Raw genomic sequence first — 20020 nt, forward strand, 5'->3', positions numbered from 1 at the left:
CCAGCACAGACTTGAAGGAGAGGTCTGCTGGGAACACGTGTTGTGAGTGGTTAGGGACGTGGCCATGAGCCTGGTGAAGGTGACATAAGTGATGAACAGACAGTAGTGGACGATGATTTAGCTGATCGCACATGGGAACCGGATGAAGAGGGGGCATCATCAGGGGGTGAGGGTGGCAGCAGGCCCATGAGACAGCAGCAGGATGGCAGCATGCTGATCAGCCAACAGGGTGGAAGCAGTGGGAGATCTGGAGCCAAATATGCCCAGGGTAGACCGTCTTCTACTCAGGAGCATACCTGTCAGGAAACAACTAGCGGTGCATGGGTTCATAAAAACAGTGGCAGTTAGTCAGCACAGAGTATTGGGGGTAAAATGTCAGCAGTGTGGTCATTTTTATCAGGTTGCTAGAGGAAGTTAGCATAGTGGTATGCAAGATATGTGGACATAAGGTAAAGCATGGTCAGGGTGCTAATGTTGGCACCATGGCGCTGCGTCAACACATGAAGCAGAAAGTGGGCCAGTCCTTGAGCCTGTTCGCATCTGGTGCAGGTTATGCCAGCGCTGGCATGTGGAGATATAACTATATTCAAAGACAATATGTGTTCTTTACAGCCCTCTGGGTAAATGTGGCTCCAGCCCAGGCACACCAGCAACTTGCAAATGCTGCTTCTATGTTGTAATCTGCTCCAATGTCCTCCTCTGCCTCCTCATCCTCCACCTTGTCCTCAGCCTCCACTGTAGGCACAGTTCAGAGTGGTCTTCCAGCATACCACCTATGAAAAGCACGGCGTTGTCACGTGGTTCTGCACCTGGACAGCCTGGGCGAATGGAGTCACATTGGGGAGGAACTGCCCCGCATCATCAACCAAGAAATCAAATCCTGGCTGTCTTCTCTCCAACTGGAGATAGGAACCATGGTCACTGATAATGGGAAGAACATTCGGTCTACGTTGCATCAGGGAGGGCTGACCTATGCGCCCTGAATGGCGCACATCTTCAAACTGGTTGTCACTCGATCCCTGAAGTCTTCCACCCAACAGTAAGACGTCTTAAAAAGGTCAAGGAAACTGTGCATGCACTTCAGCCACTCTTACCGTGCAAAACATGCCCTCCTTGAGCTGCAAAGGCAAAATGATGTTCCCCTATTACCTTATATGCAACGTTTCCACACGTTGTAACTCCACGCTCCACATGTTGGACCAACTGTATGAGCAGCAGAAACCAGTGACCGACTTCTTGATGACAGACAGAACTACTCGCCAGTGTAACTTTGACGTTAGACAGTGGCAGCTCATGCGTGACACCTGCCACTTGCTCAGGCCCTTTGAGGAGGCTACTTTATTTATCAGCCGCCAGGACTAAGGGATGAATGATGTCATTCCACTCCTTTATGTCCTGGAGGGGATGCTGGTGAATCTGACTTGCGAGGGGACAGAAGACGTGGCACCTACATCTCATGGCCACCTGAGCCCTGTGGAAGCTGAACTGGCACAGGAGCAGGAGGAGGACGAGGAGGAAGACATAAACACCCAGGAATTCTATACAGAACTAGGTGGTTTATCTGCCCAAGCAATAGGAGAGGAGCAGGAGGATCTAGAGGATGACGACGAAGATGACACAGATTACCCTGACATATCGTGGCAGTATGCAGTGGAGATGGAAGCAGGGAGTCCCTCCAAGTCCCTTGCACAAATGGCCAGATGTGTGTTGAGTTGCTTGCGTAGAGACAGCCACATTCTCACCATTCGACAGAGGGATAACAACTGGCTCTCCACAATGATGGACACTTACTACTGGTCCAAAATGGGGGCCTTCAACTACTATCGAGACATTCTTTGTAGTCAGTTGGTCGCTGCCTACGTGCGCCATTGCTAATTCTCACTCTCCACTGTCATGACTGCTCGAGGGAGGTGGGGGTGGGGGGCAGTACCAGCTCCATCAGCAGTCTTGAGTCTCTGATGAGCACTTTTCTTCACCTGCCTACTGAAGAAACCACCCAGCAGCAACAGGACATAGAGCAGAACCTGAACTAGCAGATGGTGGCATATTTGGACTGCACCCTGTCACCCCAGATCCAAGATCCCCTGGACTACTGGGCAGCCAAACTTGAATTGTGGCCACAACTGGTCGAGTTTGCTTTCCTGCCCAGCCAGTAATGTTTAGTGCGGCGGGTGGCATTGTTGCCTCAAGGAGAACTCACCTTTCAACACAAAATGTTGAGAGACTAACCTTTATAAAGATGAATCAGTCCTGGATCAACCAGGATTTCCAGTAATGATCTGACTGTAGTGTGCTGCCACACTAGAACATTGTGACAAATGGCCCGTTACTTCTGCCCACATGCTGCTGCCATTATTCTGATGCTGTCACCCGCCTGATGCCACATTTCTGCTGCCTCTACTGCTATCTGCTCCTACTGTGATCTGCCACCATCTTGTGCTGTTACTGCCCCTGCTGTTGAATCCCCCCATCCCCACTCTGTTCCGGGGCCACCAGTGTTCCTGTTTTGCCATGTTGACATCACCGTCTATTTTTCTGTTCTTCTGATCTGTCAGAAGAACATAAAAATAACAACAACAAAAAGTAAAATAAAATGGTCCTGTCGTTTGAGCATCCATAAGGCCTCTATCATGTGGTCAATATTTTGCATAAGGATTTGATAATGATTTTGAAGCCAAAAGCAGGAGTGGGAGCCACTCCTGTTTTTGCTTTACCGATACTGATCAAATGCTCACCAAATACTGATGGTGTGAAGGTGGATGCTCAAACTACAGGATCCACTTTTTTTGGCCTGTTCATGGGGCCACTACTTGAATCTTGGGCCACTGCATGGTTTAGTCCACGCAGATAAATTAGAGTTGAAGCTAACACTGACCTGTAAGACTGAGTTCACACTTCACACCACATTTGGTCAGTTATTTCCATCACTCATTGTGAGGCAAATTCAGGAGCCAAGCCTACTCTCGGATTAGGTATCATGAATAGATCTGCACCTGTTCTGTGGTTTTGACTCGTACCTTCTTTGGGCTCACAATAACTGATAAGAATAACTGACCAATTAAGTGAAGTGTGAACTAAGCCTAATAGTGATGTACAGTCATTCTACAGCTAACAGAAGAGATTCAAACGCATGTGTTTGCACTGCCACAATATGGATTAAAATAACCTTTTTTTTTCTCTACTACTTTGTTGGAGCTGCCTTCACGTCATTATTTTGTTCCACTAAAGAGTAATTGCGACACCTGCAGGGGCGCGCAGCGTATTTTTATTTTTTTTGGCTTTACTGAAGGATGCTGTATGGTTTTTTTTTCGGTTTAGCTAGGGGTTAGCTAGGAATGTTGGTGGCCTGCACAATGATGCACACGTCCATATATGTTACCTGCCTGTCATTCTGACGCACAGTAACTGTTTCGCTAAAAGAAAGAACTAGCTATGCATGTTGCTGCACAGCACAGTGATGTACACCAGGATACATTCTCCCTAAAGTTTAACTGCAGGCCGGGATAGACCTGATTTAACGTGCTTCGTGACTAATTCATTCATAACGAAGCAAATTTTTAGGGAAAATTCAGCAAAGCGGATAAATTGAATTTTTTTAAACTTTGCTCATCTCTAGTCATCATTAATATACACAATATAGAATATTAACTCTCACAACCTAATGAGGGACAGCCTTGACACACAGCTAACCTCTCACAAAGATGACTTCAGTGACTGGTGAGAATATTTAAAGGGGTTCTGCACTTTATTTAAACTGATGATCAATCCTCTGGATAGATCATTAGCATCTGATCGGCAGGGGTCAGACACCCGGGACCCCCGCCGATGAGCTGTTTGAGAAGGCAGCGGAGCGCCAGCAGCACCGCGGCCTTCGCACTGTTTACCACTGGCCGAGTGACGTCACGACTTGTATCAACTGGCCTGGGCAGGGCTAAGCTCCATTCAAGGGAACAGAGCATAGCCGCGTCCAGGCCAGTAATACTAGTTGTGACGTCACTGGGCCTGCGGTAAACAGTGAGAAGGCCGCGTCGCTGCTGGAGCGCCGCTGCCTTCTCAAACAGCCGATCGGCGGGGGTCCCGGGTCCAGAGGATAGATCATTAGTTTAAACAAAGTGCAGAACCCCTTTAACTACAAAATGAAATGTCTATGTAGACATAAAAAGTGTTACTATTGGATATATTAGATATGTAATTTCCACTGTATTTATGTTTTTAAATATCTTGATTTACAGTTCCAATCATTAAACACTTTGTGGATTTGGAGGTCCTGCACTTATCACTTAAATATTATGCAGATTTCAGTGGTCTGATGAACTCAATCTCTGAATGTAAGAAGCTGCAAGAACTGAGTTTTTTTGGATCCTTTCTTCGTGAAGATGACATGGCTTTTCTTGGTAATGCTTCTCAATAATATGGAATTAAGAATTTTGTGTAAATTTCCAGCAGAATATCAGATGTATTTTTTAATTCACATATTTATTATTTTAAAGTTGCCACCCTACAACGTAACTACAAAAGCATTTATTTAAAAAAAAAAAGGGCATTATCCTTCCACAAGTAAGGGTGGGTTCACACTAGCGTTAGGGATTCCGTTATGGCTTTCCGTTATAACATGGTTATAACGGAAAATAATGGAATTCATAAGACGGAAGGACGGATCCGTTCTTCTGCCCATAGACTTGTATTATGACGGAATGCAAAACGGGAGCCTTTGAAAGGCATTCCGTTTGCTTTCCGTCCTAATAGAAGTCTATGGGAAAGCATAACAGATCCGTCTGTGTCCCCAGGGCTTTGTTTTCTGTCTTGCATAACAGGACCCAGATGGATCCGTTTTGATTTCCATAGACTTCTATTAGGACAGAGAGCAAACGGCATGCCTTTTAAACGCTTCCGTTTTGCATTCCGTCATAATACAAGTCTATGGGCAGAAGAACGGATCCGTCCTTCCGTCTTATGAATTCTATTATTTTCCGTTATAACCATGTTATAACGGAAAGCCATAACGAAATCCCTAACACTAGTGTGAACCCACCCTAAATGGTATTCTTTGTATTTAAAAAAGTTATACAAGTTTACAATATACTTTCCATATCAGATCCTCACAGATTTTAAAATCCCTGCTTGCTGTAGTTGAATAAGAACATTCTATGTCTACTTCTAGTGGGAAGGAGAGGAGTTGATTCAGACAAGGTGGATTTGTTGTTGATTTTACCTGCAGATTTGTGCAGTTGTAAGACACAGCGGATTAAAGTACCAAAAAACTGGATACGATTTTACAAATCTACATGCTGCAGACATTTCACATGTGGAAAAACAAGCAAGTTTCAGGTTTTCAAATTCGTAGCATGCTCATTCTTTTGTGGATTCTTCACAGATTTTCATTGTGGATTTCACAACAATTAGTTTAGCAAAAACCAAGTCACGAGGAACAAATAACTGCCTGTAGAGCTCAGAGACAGGATTGTGTGGAGGCACAGACTGGAGAAGGGCACAAAAACATTTCTGCTGCACTGAAAGTTCCCAAGAGCACAGTGGCTTCCATAATTCTTAAATGGAAGAAGTATGGAACCACCAGGACTCTTCCTGGAGCTGGCTGCCTCACCAAACTAAGTAATTGGGGGAGAAGGCCTTGGTTAGAGAGGTGACCAAGAATGCAATGCTCATTCTGGCTGAGCTCCAAATACACTGTGTGCAGATGGGTGAAACTTCCAGATGGTCAATCATCCCTGCAGCAATCCATCTGGGCTTTATGGCAGAGTGGCCAGAAAGAAGCCTCTTCTCAGTAAAAGACACATTAAAGTTTGCAAAAAAGCACCTAGAGGACTCTCAGACTGTGAAAAACAAGATTCTCTGGTCTGATGAAACCAAGATTAAACTTTTTGGCCTAAATTCTAAGCGTCATATCTGGAGCAAACCAGGCATGGTCCAATACAATCCATACAGCGAAGCATGGTGGTGGCATCATCATGTTGTGAGGGCTTTTTCAGTAGCTGGGACAGGAAGACTGGTCAGGGTTGAAGAAAAACTGAATGGAGCATGGTACCAAGATATTCTTGATGAAAACCTGATCCAGAGTGTTGTGAACTTCAAACTGGGCTGAAGATTCACCTTCCAACAAGACAATGACCTTAAGGGTATATTAGACAGCTTGATTTAACAGGTAAAGTGTTCCTTCCCGGAAACCGCCTGCTCGCTAGCAGAATAGACCGCTGCTATTGCATGCAGCAATCTCCTCCTCAGTATAGGGAGGAGCGATTGTTATACCATTGCTCTTCCGTAAACTGAATCTTTGTTTGCCAGCAGCAGATCGTGATTAGACACGATGATCTGCTGTCTGCAAACAATAATTTTGCTCGTTCATTGGGCATTCGGCAGCGGTATTAGACTGCCAGATGATCACTAGTGAGCATAACTATGAAGGCTCGTTAGCGTTTATCTGCCGAAAAATCGGCAGGTGTAATACACCCTTTAAGCACACAGCCAAGACAACACACGAGTGGCTTAGGGACAGCTTTGCGAATGTCCTTGAGTGGGCCATCCAGAGCCCTGGCTCCCTCTGGGGTCTTGGTCTCCATCCTGTAAACTGCCAGATGTATGGAATAACGTGTGCCGCTGCGGTGACCCAGCAGTGATTTTCTACTTGGGGACACATCAATGCTGTGGCCAGTTATCGGCAGCAGTGGCACACATGACCCCATCTGTCTGGGAGTTTACATGGTGGGGACCGGAAGACTGCTGAAGGGAGCCAGGGACCCAGGGAGCCAGTATGGAGTGGTGGTAAGCAGAGATGGTTTTTCAACAGGTAGAACAGGCTGGGGTTGAAAGCTAAAAAAGTCCAGAAAGCTGGATAACTCACACATGAATTTTCTCTGGCGTTATTTTTACGCAGCCACCCATGGGTGAAAGCGAACCTTAAATGGATAAACGAAATCAAAAAGTTTACTGTATATTATTTTAAAAATTTGCTCTACGTCCTTACAGTATGGATACTGTACAAGTTAATAAATGTATTACTTTTGGTGTCTCTATGACAGCTGCAGCAATGAAGAACTTTACATCTCTGAAAATTCTAAATTTGGACAGACATATAATTGTTGGAACAGAAGCCGCTGAGATGTTCGGTATAGTACACACTGGTTTTTTGAACGTTCTACTAGATAAATTACTTTGCACCAGTTTCAAAAATTATCCCCCCTGACAGACACATTTTCATTTCTGCGGTTGCAGCAAGCACAGTATGGTATCTCTTTTATTGCTAAGTTGCTGTCAGTTTTAGCGCTAATCACCGCAGAGAGGTCATAGTGCATGGAAGGTGAGGAGACAGGCCAATCAGCTGGAAGCTGCGTTGTCATTTATTCTAACAGAGCTTGGCTTGATGGAGTTAACCCCTAATGAAAATGCACAAGCAGCTATTCTGATTAAAATACATATACAAAATTCAGAAGGATCACAGGGAATGTTACTGGAAGAAAAAAAAAAACCTCACATAACCCAGAATATAAGTATTAGGGCTCATGCACACAGCCTTAGCTGTTTTAGTGGATCCGCAAAACACAGATACCAGCCGCGTGTGAAGGGTATGTCCTGCCCTCTGTTAGAGCTGTCTATCTGTCTATTCTTGTCTGTGAAATGGACAACAATAGGACATGTTCCATTTTTGAAGGACCACGGAACGGACACAGTGTGGCCCCATTGAAATAAATGGGTCCACATCCGATCCGCAAAAAATGCGGATCGGAAGCAGACCAAATCCACAGTCGTGTGCAAGAGCCCTTAAATTGGTCTAAAAGGATTAATCCAAGAGATAGAAAATGAGCAGTTTGGTAACTGATCTTTTAAAGGAAAATTATCATCATGAAAATACAGCGCAGTCTGCAGGGTACAGAGCAGAAGGAGCTGAGAAGTTTGATTTATAGTTATAGTCAGGGGCGGATTGGCCATAGACCTTACAGGGAAATTTCCCAGGGGGCCACCCAAGCCCCCATCTCTGCCGCTGGCCAGGTACATAATAAGCCATCAGTGGTGATTAACTCAGTGAGAATCAGTTACTCATGTACCCGGCCAGCGACATGTCCTCCTGAATTCAACTATGTCCCGCATCTCACCTCCTAAGCACCCTGCTCCATATCCTAATCAGAGACAACTGGAAGAGGAGGAAATAAAATGGCCGCTATGGATGGCCAACTCAGAGCGATAGTTACTAGGGCAATATATTGTGCGGCACTGTGGTATGTGGTATTTTGCACTATGGTATTGCTGACCCCACAACTTTTGTTGTACCGCCTCCAGTCAATTTAGACCCTCCTACAATATGGAGCCATTTTAGGTATTTTTTTCCAGGGCCACTTTAGGTTTCCAATCCGCCCCTGGTTATAGTAGATTTTATTAATCTAAATATCTTCTCGTTCTGAGCAAATGAGTCATGTGGGTGGGCTGACTCAGTGACTGACAGCATGCCCTGTGTGTGCGCCTACATAGATACCTACCAATCACTGATAAGACCACCTACATGAGTCCTTAGTTTGGCTGAATCTTTTCTCACAAAACTATACACAATCTGTTTCTCCTACTGTATAACTTGCTGCTTGCAGACTGCACTGTATTTTCAGGGTGACAGGTCCCTTTAATATATTTGGTCAGTAGAGTATATTATTTTTTCTAAGCTAAAAACAAAGACATTTCAAGGACCTTCAATAACCTCCATGACTGAGGGGCACATTTACATGGGCTTATACAAAAAGAAAACTGATTGGGAACAAACCATATGTGTCCAATCATTGTCCGCCCATTCCACTGCATTTACTGTACACGCAGCAATCATCTGCTCTGTAAAGGGATGAACGATCATTACTACGACAGATGTTGACGTGTCACATAAAGTTGCATTACCCAAAAAACAAGCGTTTCGCTCAGTTGTTGACACATTTACATGGGCCGAGTAATCTGGCCAATGGGCCCTTAGTTGATTGAGATATAGCAGGCTTTGTGTACCATCCATTGACACCCTCATACTTTATCTGGTATTGGGCTTCAACTCACACAGTGGTGCTTGAAAGTTTGTGAACCCTTCAGAATTGTCTATATTTCTGCTTAAATTTGACCTAAAACTACATCAGATGTTCACACAAGTTGTAAAAGTAGATAAAGAGAACCTAATCAAATAAATCAAAAATATTAGACTTGGTAATTTATTTTTTGAGGAAAATTATCCAATATCACATTTCTGTGAGTGGCAAACGGATGTAAGGTTTTGCTTTCAGTATCTGGTGTGACCCCCTTGTGCACCAATGACTGCAACTAAACGTTTCCAGTAACTGTTCTGTTATGTTGGCGGGTTTCCTTCCTTTGACTTGGCCATTCTAAAACTTTAACTTTCTTCTTCTTTGGTAGAGTGTTTTTAAGGTTGTTGTCTTGCTCCATGACCCACATTCTCTTGAGATTCAGCTCATGGACAGGTGTTCTGACATTTTCCTTTAGAAGTTGCTTGTTAAATTCAGAATTCAGTGTTCCTTCAATGATGGGAAGTCGTTCTGGTCCACTTGCAGCAAAACCGGCCAAAACCATGAAGCTACCATAGATGGTATGTGGTTTTTATGCTGGAATGATTCCCATTTAACCCCTTCAACCCCAGGCCAGTTTTCACCTTCCTGCCCAGGCCTATTTTTGCAAATCTGACATGTCACTTTGCGTTTGAAGTGGTATTACTTATCCAACCGATTCAGAGATTTTTTTCTGGTGACACATTGTACTTCATGTTAGCGGTAAATTTGGTTAAATATTTTTTTCCTTCATTTGTACTTTTTTTTATAATTTACAGAAAATGTAAATAAATCACAATTTTCTAAATGTCAATTTTTCTACCGTTAAGATAGATAGTAATACCTCATTAAATAGTTATCAATATTCCCCATATGTTTGCGCTTTTTTTACTTGGAACTTTTTTATTTTTTAATTTAAAACACTTAATTTTTATTTGTTTTTTCCACTATGAGACTTCAACTTTTGGGTGTCTAATCCCCTCTACAGTGCATTACAATATACAGTGCTGCCCATAATTATTCCTACCCCTGGCAAATTTGGACTTAAAGTTACTTTTTGATGGGAAATGACATAGGTGTCTCCCAAAAGATAATAGGACGATGTACACCTTGCGTTCCACGGAGCGGAAGTCGGGGTCACTTCCGGTCCGATATGCCCGAACTTCTCCGGCTATATGTATACATTCAGTCCATTTTGCCCATTTTTTTTTATATATATATACTTTATTTGATGTCATTATTCTAGATGCTTCATTTATTTGCTTTATTTATTTATTTATTCATGTATTTACTTGTAATTACATCATGAAACGCATATGCGTTCCAAATACCGGAAGTGCAGTCATACCACTTCCGGTCCTTTGAAAAACGCGCCTTTTTAGGGCCATTGGGGTATAAATTGTTTGATTCTATTGTCATTTGCTTATGTAATGCTCCTGAAGAAGGGGATTTGTTGTCCCCGAAACGCGTCGAGCCACATATACACATTAAAGGTGATTGATCAGAAGCACTGGACTTTTTGCTGCCTTCCATCACTACGACTCTACATGCGATCCTGGCCGGGGGGGTTCAAGTCACAGGTGTTTTATGCTTATCCTGATGACTACCCCCCAGTGATGTGAGTGTTATTCATTTATTTATTCAGTTATTTATTCATTTATTTCGTGTGATATTGTCCTACATGGGCACTTCACACTTTTACTATTTTTATAATTCTTACCATGCTTTACGACACATTGTTGTGCGATATACAATTCATTACTGTGTAGTGGTGTTTTCCACTCCCATTCCATTTTCCTACTGTACTTGAGACGAGGTCTGGCGCTCTTTTTCCTTTATTTTTAGTTTTGTCTTGGGGGTCTATTCAACACTGTAGAATATCACCCTGCACATTTATTTACTATCCTGTTACAGACACTTTTTAGAGCTGCCTCACCTTTCCTTTCTCCTGTTTCTCCTTTTTTTCCTTCATCCCAATCACCCCTGTCGGCGCCCGAACCCTTCATTCCTTTGGGATTTTGGGATACATTGTGATCCCTACGGGTCTGAATTAACTTCCGCTGTTTTTTCTGTTCTTTATACTGTATTACGCTGACATCGTGCCTATGAGACCCAGCCTGGGGGCCTGGATCTCATAGGTTTCCATAGAAGGAAAGCCCTGATGCCTGTGAAAGGCATCGGGCTGCCTTCCCACCCAGCCATTGGGTCCCCGTTACAGCAGCGCAGGGACCCAGTGGGGACGGAGAGGGTGCCAGTAACCTCTGCAAACCCTCCCCATAGAAGGGGATAATGTGCCAGCATCTGTGTATTCACTGATGCCGGCGTATACAGCAGGGGCCAGCTGCCACAAACAGCCGGACCCGTGCTGCTGTTTAAGCGGGCACAGTTTCTGCACCTGCCCAATCAGTGCGCCGTACCAGTACAGTGCTGGGCGGCAGGTCACATTCTGCAGCACCGTACATGTACAGAGCTGGTTGGGAAGGGGTTAAACCAAAAAGTTTAGTTTTTGTCTCATCCATCCACAAAACATTATTCCAATAGCCTTCTGGCTAGTCCATGTGATCTTTAGACTGCAGATGGGAAGCAATGTTCTTTTTGGAAAGTAGCAGATTTCTACTTGCATACCTACCATGCACACCATTGCTGTTCAGTGTCCTCCTGATGCCGGACTCATCAATATAAACATTAGCTAATGTGAGAAATGCCCTTAGTTTGCTTAAAGGTTACCTTGAGTATCTATGTGACCTTGCAGACTATTACACACCTTGTTCTTGGTGTGATCTTGGTTGGTCAACCACTCCGAGAGAAGGTTATAATGCTCTTGAATTTCTCCTATTTGTACAGTCAGTGTGACTTTGAATTGGCAAAGGTCCAACATCTTTAGAGATGGTTCTGTAACCTTTTCTAGCCCGGGTCAGTATCAGCAAATCTTTTACTGAGCTCCTCAGAATCCTCCTTTGTTCGTGCCATGGTATACTTTCACTCGTGTTTTGAAGATCCCTGTTCTTGAAATAAAACCGGTCGCCCACTCACACCTGATTGTCATCCAAATTATAAAAAACACCAAGTAATTTTTTTTATTTATATATATATATATATATATATATATATATGTTTTATTCAATAAAGTACAAAGGCATTTATATGCTGTGGATCAGTAATTAGAAAAAACATATCAAGAACAATAATAACAATACAGACAGGGTTCTGGGTCCAAGAAAAAGGTACATAGAGCTTACAAAATGTCAGAATTATATATACTTGAGGCAAAAGGATCGCAAAGCATAAAAAGTAAAAGCAAAGGTAAGTACAGAAAGAGATTGGCTCTCCCAAGTCTGCAAGGCAATCGACATGTGAGAGTATAGCAGACTTCCATCTGCGAGTGATGTTAGCCATCAAATGACAATAAGTCAAGGGATATCCTAAAAAAAAAGCAACTCAACAATAACAATTTGGTTCTAGCAGTGAATAGTATATGGTTAATTATGGTAAGGTCTTCAATAGGAAAATTGTCAAGTTGAAAGGACAATAGTGCCACTTCAGGACCCCATGGCAAATCTGAACCCACAATTGTTTTAAGTAACCTATAGTTAGTCGCCCAAAAAGGTATAAGGAGCACACATGTCCACCATATATGCTTAAGGGAGCCCATCTGATCTCCGCATCTGGATACATTTTTAGAAAGGAGTATAATACCAACAGTAGAGTAATTTTCTAGATGCTTCAAGATGATTAATGCAGTAAAAGATTCTTTACAGAAGGTTGTACACGGTTGAACATCGTTCATCTGTTAATACACACCCATAATCCTGTTCCCAAACAGAGTTAAAGAAATGTGGAGATAATAAAACAGTAAGTGGCTATACCCATGATATTTCAATATTTTTGACTCACTTGGTTGAATTGGTTCTCTTTATCTGCTTTTCAGGACCTGTGTGAAAATCTGATATATTTTTAGGTCAAATTCATGCAGAAATATAGAAAATTCTGAAGGGTTCACAAACTTTCTGGCACCACTGTTTATGTTCCTGGGGTTGGAAACATAACATAACCTTAAAGGGGTTGTCCAGGATGAGAAAACAGATGGCATTTGTCCTAGGAAAAGAACCATACTTCTCTATGGGCTATATTGGGTACTGTAGATTAGCCTAATTCACCCCTGTATCTCCTAGTTATTTTATTGATATACTAAAGGGGGCATCTCATGCAGACAACCCTTATCCATTTGCTCTCAGACCCCCATCTTTTAGGCAGTGCAGAGAATCATTTTCGTTTTGCCAGACCCAGCCCATCCATACATTACAGCCAGATATTTATTTTCATGGCCAGCAGGCAACACAACATTTCTGCAGCCAGAGATACAACCATGATTGCTTGGGTTGGCTTCAATTTAAAATTACAATGCCTTCATGAGACACACCATTTAAAGGAATAATACAACTGAATACAAATCTGGTTTGCAAAAACAGTTTAAAATGCTAATGTATATAAATATCTTTTGTCTATAGCTGTATCATTGGGATCCCTCATTCATATGGAGAAATTGTGGTTGCCTGTAGGAGAAGGAATGGCTCGTGCTGCTGAACTGATTATTGAACAGTTTCGGTTTCTACCCAACCTCCACTTCCTATCCATGAAGGAGATATTAGATGATGCAAGTATTGCATTATTAGGTGAGTCACTGATTTGCATTGATTAGAGGAAGATTAAATTTAGTTTCCAGTTCTAAAAACATTCTCGCCCAGTTATTAGCCAGAAGCCCATAACTATTAATTTTAACCAACCTATCCTAGCAATCATTTAAACACATGAAATGACTGAAGGGCACTAAATGCGTGATTACTATAAGCTCTAGAATTCTAGTTAAGGGACAATTAACTGATAGCTGGGGGTCCAACCACTGCAACCCCTACAGATCTGAAGAACAAGGGTCCCATTCTCCCTGGTGGAGGGGCAGGTTGGGCATGCATCCTGCCTCTCCAGTTATTCTTTATGGGACTGTCAAAAATAGCTGAGTACAGCGCTCTGCTATCATTGGTGGTCTCATAGATAATGAATAGAGGATAACTTCTAAACTTAGCACAACTCTTTTCATTTGTGCAAAAAAAAAAAAAAACTAATAAAAAATAGGCGTACATGCCTCTTCAGAGGGGTGAGGCTCAGAGGAGTATTAGAATATTGGACTAAAAAGTAAGCCAACCAAGAGGTGGCAAGAAAGTGTCTAACATGTCAATCAAGATGCTCCAGGTTTTTTCTGCCTAGTCTACTTTAAAGGGGTCTCCAGGATTATGATACAGCTGACATATCATCAGAATAGGCCATCACTATCAGAATGGTGGGGGTCCAATACCCTGAATCCCCTCTGATTGGCTGGTTGCCTTGAACATTGTCTGAACTACATAACATTTTTTCTGTAGTTGACGGGTAGGCTACTTTCACACTAGCGTTCGGGGCTCCGCTTGTGAGTTCCGTTCAAAGGCTCTCACAAGCGGGCCCGAACGCTTCCGTCCAGCCCTAATGCATTCTGAGTGGATGCGGATCCGCTCAGAATGCATCAGTCTGGCAGAGTCTGTCCTCCGCTCCGCTCAGCAGGCGGACACCTGAACGCAGCTTGCAGCGTTCGGGTGTCCGCCTGGCCGTGTGGAGGCAAGCGGATCCGTCCAGACTTACAATGTAAGTCAATGGGTACGGATCCGTTTGAATATGACACACTATGGCTCAATTTTCAAACGGATCCGTCCCCCATTGACTTTCAATGTAAAGTCTGGACGGATCCGTCTGAGGCTACTTTGACACTTAGACATTTTTTTACAATATAATGCAGACGGATCCGTTCTGAATGGATCCACCGTCTGCATTATATGAGCGGATCCATCTCAGACGGATCCGCTCTGAACGCAAGTGTGAAAGTAGCCTAACAGAAGTGAAATGAATGGGAGCAGCTCTGCAGTTACTAGCTCTGGCCAGTACAAAATGGAGTTGTATCAGTAATAATAAGTCAAGGCAACTAGGCCTGTATTTGTAAATGGATCTACTAAACTAGGGTCATTTAACATACCAGTCAGTAAATTTTGCATGCTGCTCCAAGGTGGTCTGTATGCTAAAGGAACTTGACAACACAGGTAATAACAAAATGTTCAATAACACAATTGAACAGGAGAAGTTGGCAAAAAATGGCCTCTTACCTAATATGTTTTAGTGGTGTCCAACTACTTTCTGAAGCTGTACCTCATGGACTGCCTGGTCTGCCGAACCCCTGCATGTACTGCACATACTATACTCTACCCTCTCTTCTGGATGACTATCCCTTCATTCTGGTCTATATGCAGGATAAAGCCGCTTATAAAGGAGCAGAGAGTTCACAGTATAATGTGCAGAGCGCAAGCAGGAGGCGGGCAGAGCAGGAAGTCTGTGGGGTGCAGCTTCAGCCAATAGCTGCAGACCAGGAAGTGATGTCAGAGAAGGTGACATCATTTTAGCAACTCCTCTTGTACAGCCCAACAGTATGCAGCCATTTAGTTATTACCTGTGGTGTAAAGGACTTCTGGTGTTCAGAGCACCTTGGAAACTTGCTTATAGCAAATACAAGGGGATATTAATGGCTCCGCTCTGTTTAGTGCCCATAGTTTAAATACATTTTAAAAATTTCCATGGAGTCTCACTTTGAACATTGTCTACTGGATTAAACATGGTATTCGATCCAGAACAGGTAAGGCTACTTTAACATCTGAATTTTTTTGCTGAATCCGTCGTGGATCAGCAAAAACGCTTCCATTAGAATAATACATCCAGCTGCATCCATTATGAACGGATACGGTTGTATTATCTCTGAAATGACCAAGACGTTTTGTGTCCGATAAAACTGATCCGGCATCATCGACCTACATTGTGATCCGTCTTGCTCCGCATCACATGATGCACTCAAAAACGCTGTTTGCAGCGCCTTTGGTAGCGATCCCATGACACACCCAAACTGAATGGAATGCATTCTGGTGCAATCCGTTCCCTTCAGTTCAGTTTTATCCCTATTGACGATGAATGGGGACAAAACTGAAGCGCTCTACTCCGGTTTTGAGATCCCATGACGGATCTGAATACCGGAAAGAAGAACGCAGATGTAACAGAGGAGCTGCACATGTTTTTATGCACTGCATTGGAATGAGTGCTTTTAATAGGCTTGCCTGTATGAGCATGTATACTGCAAACATATCAGATCAACCATATAGAGATATCCAGGATTAGAAAAACATGACTGCTTGTATGGAATTGCAGGTCCACCCCATTCACTTCAATTGAGTTGAGCTGTCATATCAAACAAAACCCTTTGATGGTGCAGCACTATTTTTAGAAAAAAAGTGGCCATGCTTTAGGATCATCCGATTCTCATTCCAGTTGGTACTTTGTAGATAAAATATTACATACAGTACAGACCAAAAGTTTGGACACACCTTCTCATTCAAAGAGTTTTCTTTATGTTCATGACTATCAAAATTGTAGATTCACACTGAAGGCATCAAAACTATGAATTAACACATGTGGAATTATATACATAACAAAAAAGTGTAAAACAACAGAAAATATGTCATATTCTAGGTTCTTCAAAGTAGCCACCTTTTGCTTTGATTACTGCTTTGCACACTCTTGGCATTCTCTTAATGAGCTTCAAGAGGTAGTCACCTGAAATGGTTTTCACTTCACAGGTGTGCCCTGTCAGGTTTAATAAGTGGGATTTCGCTCCTTATAAATGGGGTTGGGACCATCAGTTGCGTTGTGGAGAAGTCAGGTGGATACACAGCTGATAGTCCTACTGAATAGACTGTTAGAATTTGTATTATGGCAAGAAAAAAGCATCTAAGTAAAGAAAAACGAGTGGCCATCATTACTTTAGGAAATGAAGGTCAGTCAGTCCGAAAAATTGGGAAAACTTTGAAAGTGTCCCCAAGTGCAGTCACAAAAACCATCAAGTGCTACAAAGAAACTGGCTCACATGCGGACCGCCCCAGTAAAGGAAGACCAAGAGTCACCTCTGCTGCGAAGGATAAGTTCATCCGAGTCACCAGCCTCAGAAATTGCAGGTTAACAGCAGCTCAGATTAGAGACCAGGACAATGCCACACAGAGTTCTAGCAGCAGACACATCTCTAGAACAACTGTTAAGAGGAGACTGTGTGAATCAGGCCTTCATGGTAGAATATCTGCTAGGAAACCACTGCTAAGGACAGGCAACAAGCAGAAGAGACTTGTTTGGGCTAAAGAACACAAGGAATGGACATTAGACCAGTGGAAATCTGTGCTTTGCTCTGATGAGTCCAAATTTGAGATCTTTGGTTCCAACCACCGTGTCTTTGTGCGACGCAGAAAAGGTGAACGGATGGACTCTACATGCCTGGTTCCCACTGTGAAGCATGGAGGAGGAGGTGTGATGGTGTGGGGTGCTTTGCTGGTGACACTGTTGGGGATTTATTCAAAATTGAAGGCATACTGAACCAGCATGGCTACCACAGCATCTTGCAGCGGCATGCTATTCCATTCGGTTTGCGTTTAGTTGGACCATCATTTATTTTTCAACAGGACAATGACCCCAAACACACCTCCAGGCTGTGTAAGGGCTATTTGACCATGAAGGAGAGTGATGGGGTGCTGCGCCAGATGACCTGGCCTCCACAGTCACCAGACCTGAACCCAATCGAGATGGTTTGGGGTGAGCTGGACCGCAGAGTGAAGGCAAAAGGGCCAACAAATGCTAAGCATCTCTGGGAACTCCTTCAAGACTGTTGGAAGACCATTTCAGGTGACTACCTCTTGAAGTTCATCAAGAGAATGCCAAGAGTGTGCAAAGCAGTAATCAAAGCAAAAGGTGGCTACTTTGAAGAACCTAGAATATAACATATTTTCAGTTGTTTCACACTTTTTTGTTATGTATATAATTCCACATGTGTTAATTCATAGTTTTGATGCCTTCAGTGTGAATCTACAATTTTCATAGTCATGAAAATAAAGAAAACTCTTTGAATGAGAAGGCGTGTCCAAACTTTTGGTCTGTACTGTATATAATATACTTGGATACATTTTTACTATAAAAATGCATTATTAATGAAGTTATACTTATTTAACTTTCACAGGGAAAGCAGCAAGAAAGGGATTTCTAAAGAGGCTTCACAGTCTTGAGTTGCATTCTAATGACAGAGTCACAGAATCTGGGTGGGCGACTTTTTTTGAAACGGCTGCAGACATGCCAGAGTTAAATGTCTTCCATATAGCCAGAATGCACTCTCAACCCATTAAGTGTCAAGCCACCACCGTCACTTCCTTTGTCCGGTTTGTGTCTCGCATGCCAGGCCTCATTACCATATGGATGATGGGGTGGCAGCTGGATAAAGATGACCTCAGTATGTTCGACAACATGAAGAAGACTCACCCCCAGTCCAAGAGTTTAGAACTTAATTGGCAGATACCACTGCACTTAACACCAAATATAGAGAATTAAATGTGTCTTTTATTATTACTGTATCATATAAGAAAACTGACGATTAAGGGCTGTTTCACACGAGCGGATGCCGTGCGTGACATCCGCTCCGTGAATGACAGCCAAGACCCGATGCGAACTGCAGAAGCACAAAGCATTAACATGACTGATAATGCTCCGTTCCTCTCTGTGATCTCTTTACTACAAAATCACAATGACAACTTTATCTCACTGTGATTTCGTAGTAAAGAGATCACAGAGAGGCACGGAGCATTATCAATCATGTTAATGCTCCGTGCTTCTGCAGTCTGCATCGGGTCTTGGCTGTCATTCACGGCATCCGCTCGTGAAACAGCCCTAAAGCAGGTTTGATTTACCATTGAAAGTCTTTGGCACATTTTGCACCAAACGGATAGTGCATGCTTTGCATCGTATTTACCAACTTCCTCATCTAGCAAGAGAGCGTGGCTTCATGGGAAAAGGTGTGGCTTCATCAATAAGGGGGCGTGGCCTAATTACACCTCCTTGTGCCAAAATGTTGGTGCATTTTTGGAGTAAATTTGACATGTTTTTTGAAGGGGCGTAAGTAAAGAATCTGGCGTAGGACTTGTCATACTCCAAATTTATAAAGGTCCAAGTGCCAAAATAGTAAATTAGTCTAATATTAAGCCTGCAATTTGTATTCTTAGACAGTGCAAAGGTTGGAACTATTAGTAAATCTGCCCCAAATGTACTTTATTTTGTGGTTATATTGGATAATAGTGAAATATAAGGCTGGTGCTATATGGCAACATGTTTCGTGCGACATTGTCTCTAAATGAATAGTACAAGTGACCATAAGATACTTTGTAATATATCTTATCAGAGATATATGCCTAGTTCTCATGTTATCAGCTGTTTAACACCCCCTCTCCCTTACTAATTGCTTTTTAGTATGAAATATGCTTTGAATCCAACCAGGTCAGATCAGCTACACTGAAGGATCATATTAAGTATATCAGTACAAGTCTAGGAGAGGGGATGGGGAGCAGTGAAAGCAAGGCGCAGACAAAGAGCCTGCTGCAACTAAATGGGAAGTTTATATTTCAGCACAAGTAAATTCCCAATCACACAGGTCAGTACTTCTCTGTAATATCCTCCATGATCTGGGGCTGCTTCGGAGTAAGAGAAGGTTAGGAAGCAGATGCTCCTCCACTTTCTGTGTGCAGTGGATGGCAGCTAGTGTCCACCTACCATGTCAGAGAACTAAAAATCAGATATTCAGCATGCACATGGGAAAACTGCTAAATAAAATGCCAGATACAAGTTATATACTGCAAAAAAATATATATATAATAATCCATCCGACCAGGGAAAGAGGCAAAGTCTGCATTAATACTAAAACTATATGAAAGTTTATTGATAAATACCCAAAAATACGAACACTAAAAAAAATCAATAAATAATTCTATCATTAATATACATCAGGGGGCAAGATCGTACAAATAGCACAGATGATACAGAATAAAAAGGTTTGA

At 42.7% G+C, this 20020-nt stretch overlaps 1 protein-coding gene across 1 annotated transcript in view; it reads left to right on the forward strand.

The window, feature by feature from the left end:
• LOC122935822 (baculoviral IAP repeat-containing protein 1-like) overlaps window positions 1–18621 on the forward strand; it is a 90234-nt gene extending 71613 nt beyond the window's left edge. The window contains exons 8-11 of the mRNA XM_044291727.1: window positions 4233–4394; window positions 7035–7121; window positions 13547–13711; window positions 18160–18621. Coding sequence (XP_044147662.1) covers window positions 4233–4394; window positions 7035–7121; window positions 13547–13711; window positions 18160–18524 — 779 coding nt within the window. The 3' untranslated portion in view covers window positions 18525–18621. The remainder of the gene's footprint in view (window positions 1–4232; window positions 4395–7034; window positions 7122–13546; window positions 13712–18159) is intronic.
• The last annotated feature ends 1399 nt before the right edge of the window (window positions 18622–20020 follow it).

Source organism: Bufo gargarizans, chromosome 1, assembly GCF_014858855.1.
Source record: "Bufo gargarizans isolate SCDJY-AF-19 chromosome 1, ASM1485885v1, whole genome shotgun sequence".
NCBI lineage: Eukaryota > Metazoa > Chordata > Amphibia > Anura > Bufonidae > Bufo > Bufo gargarizans.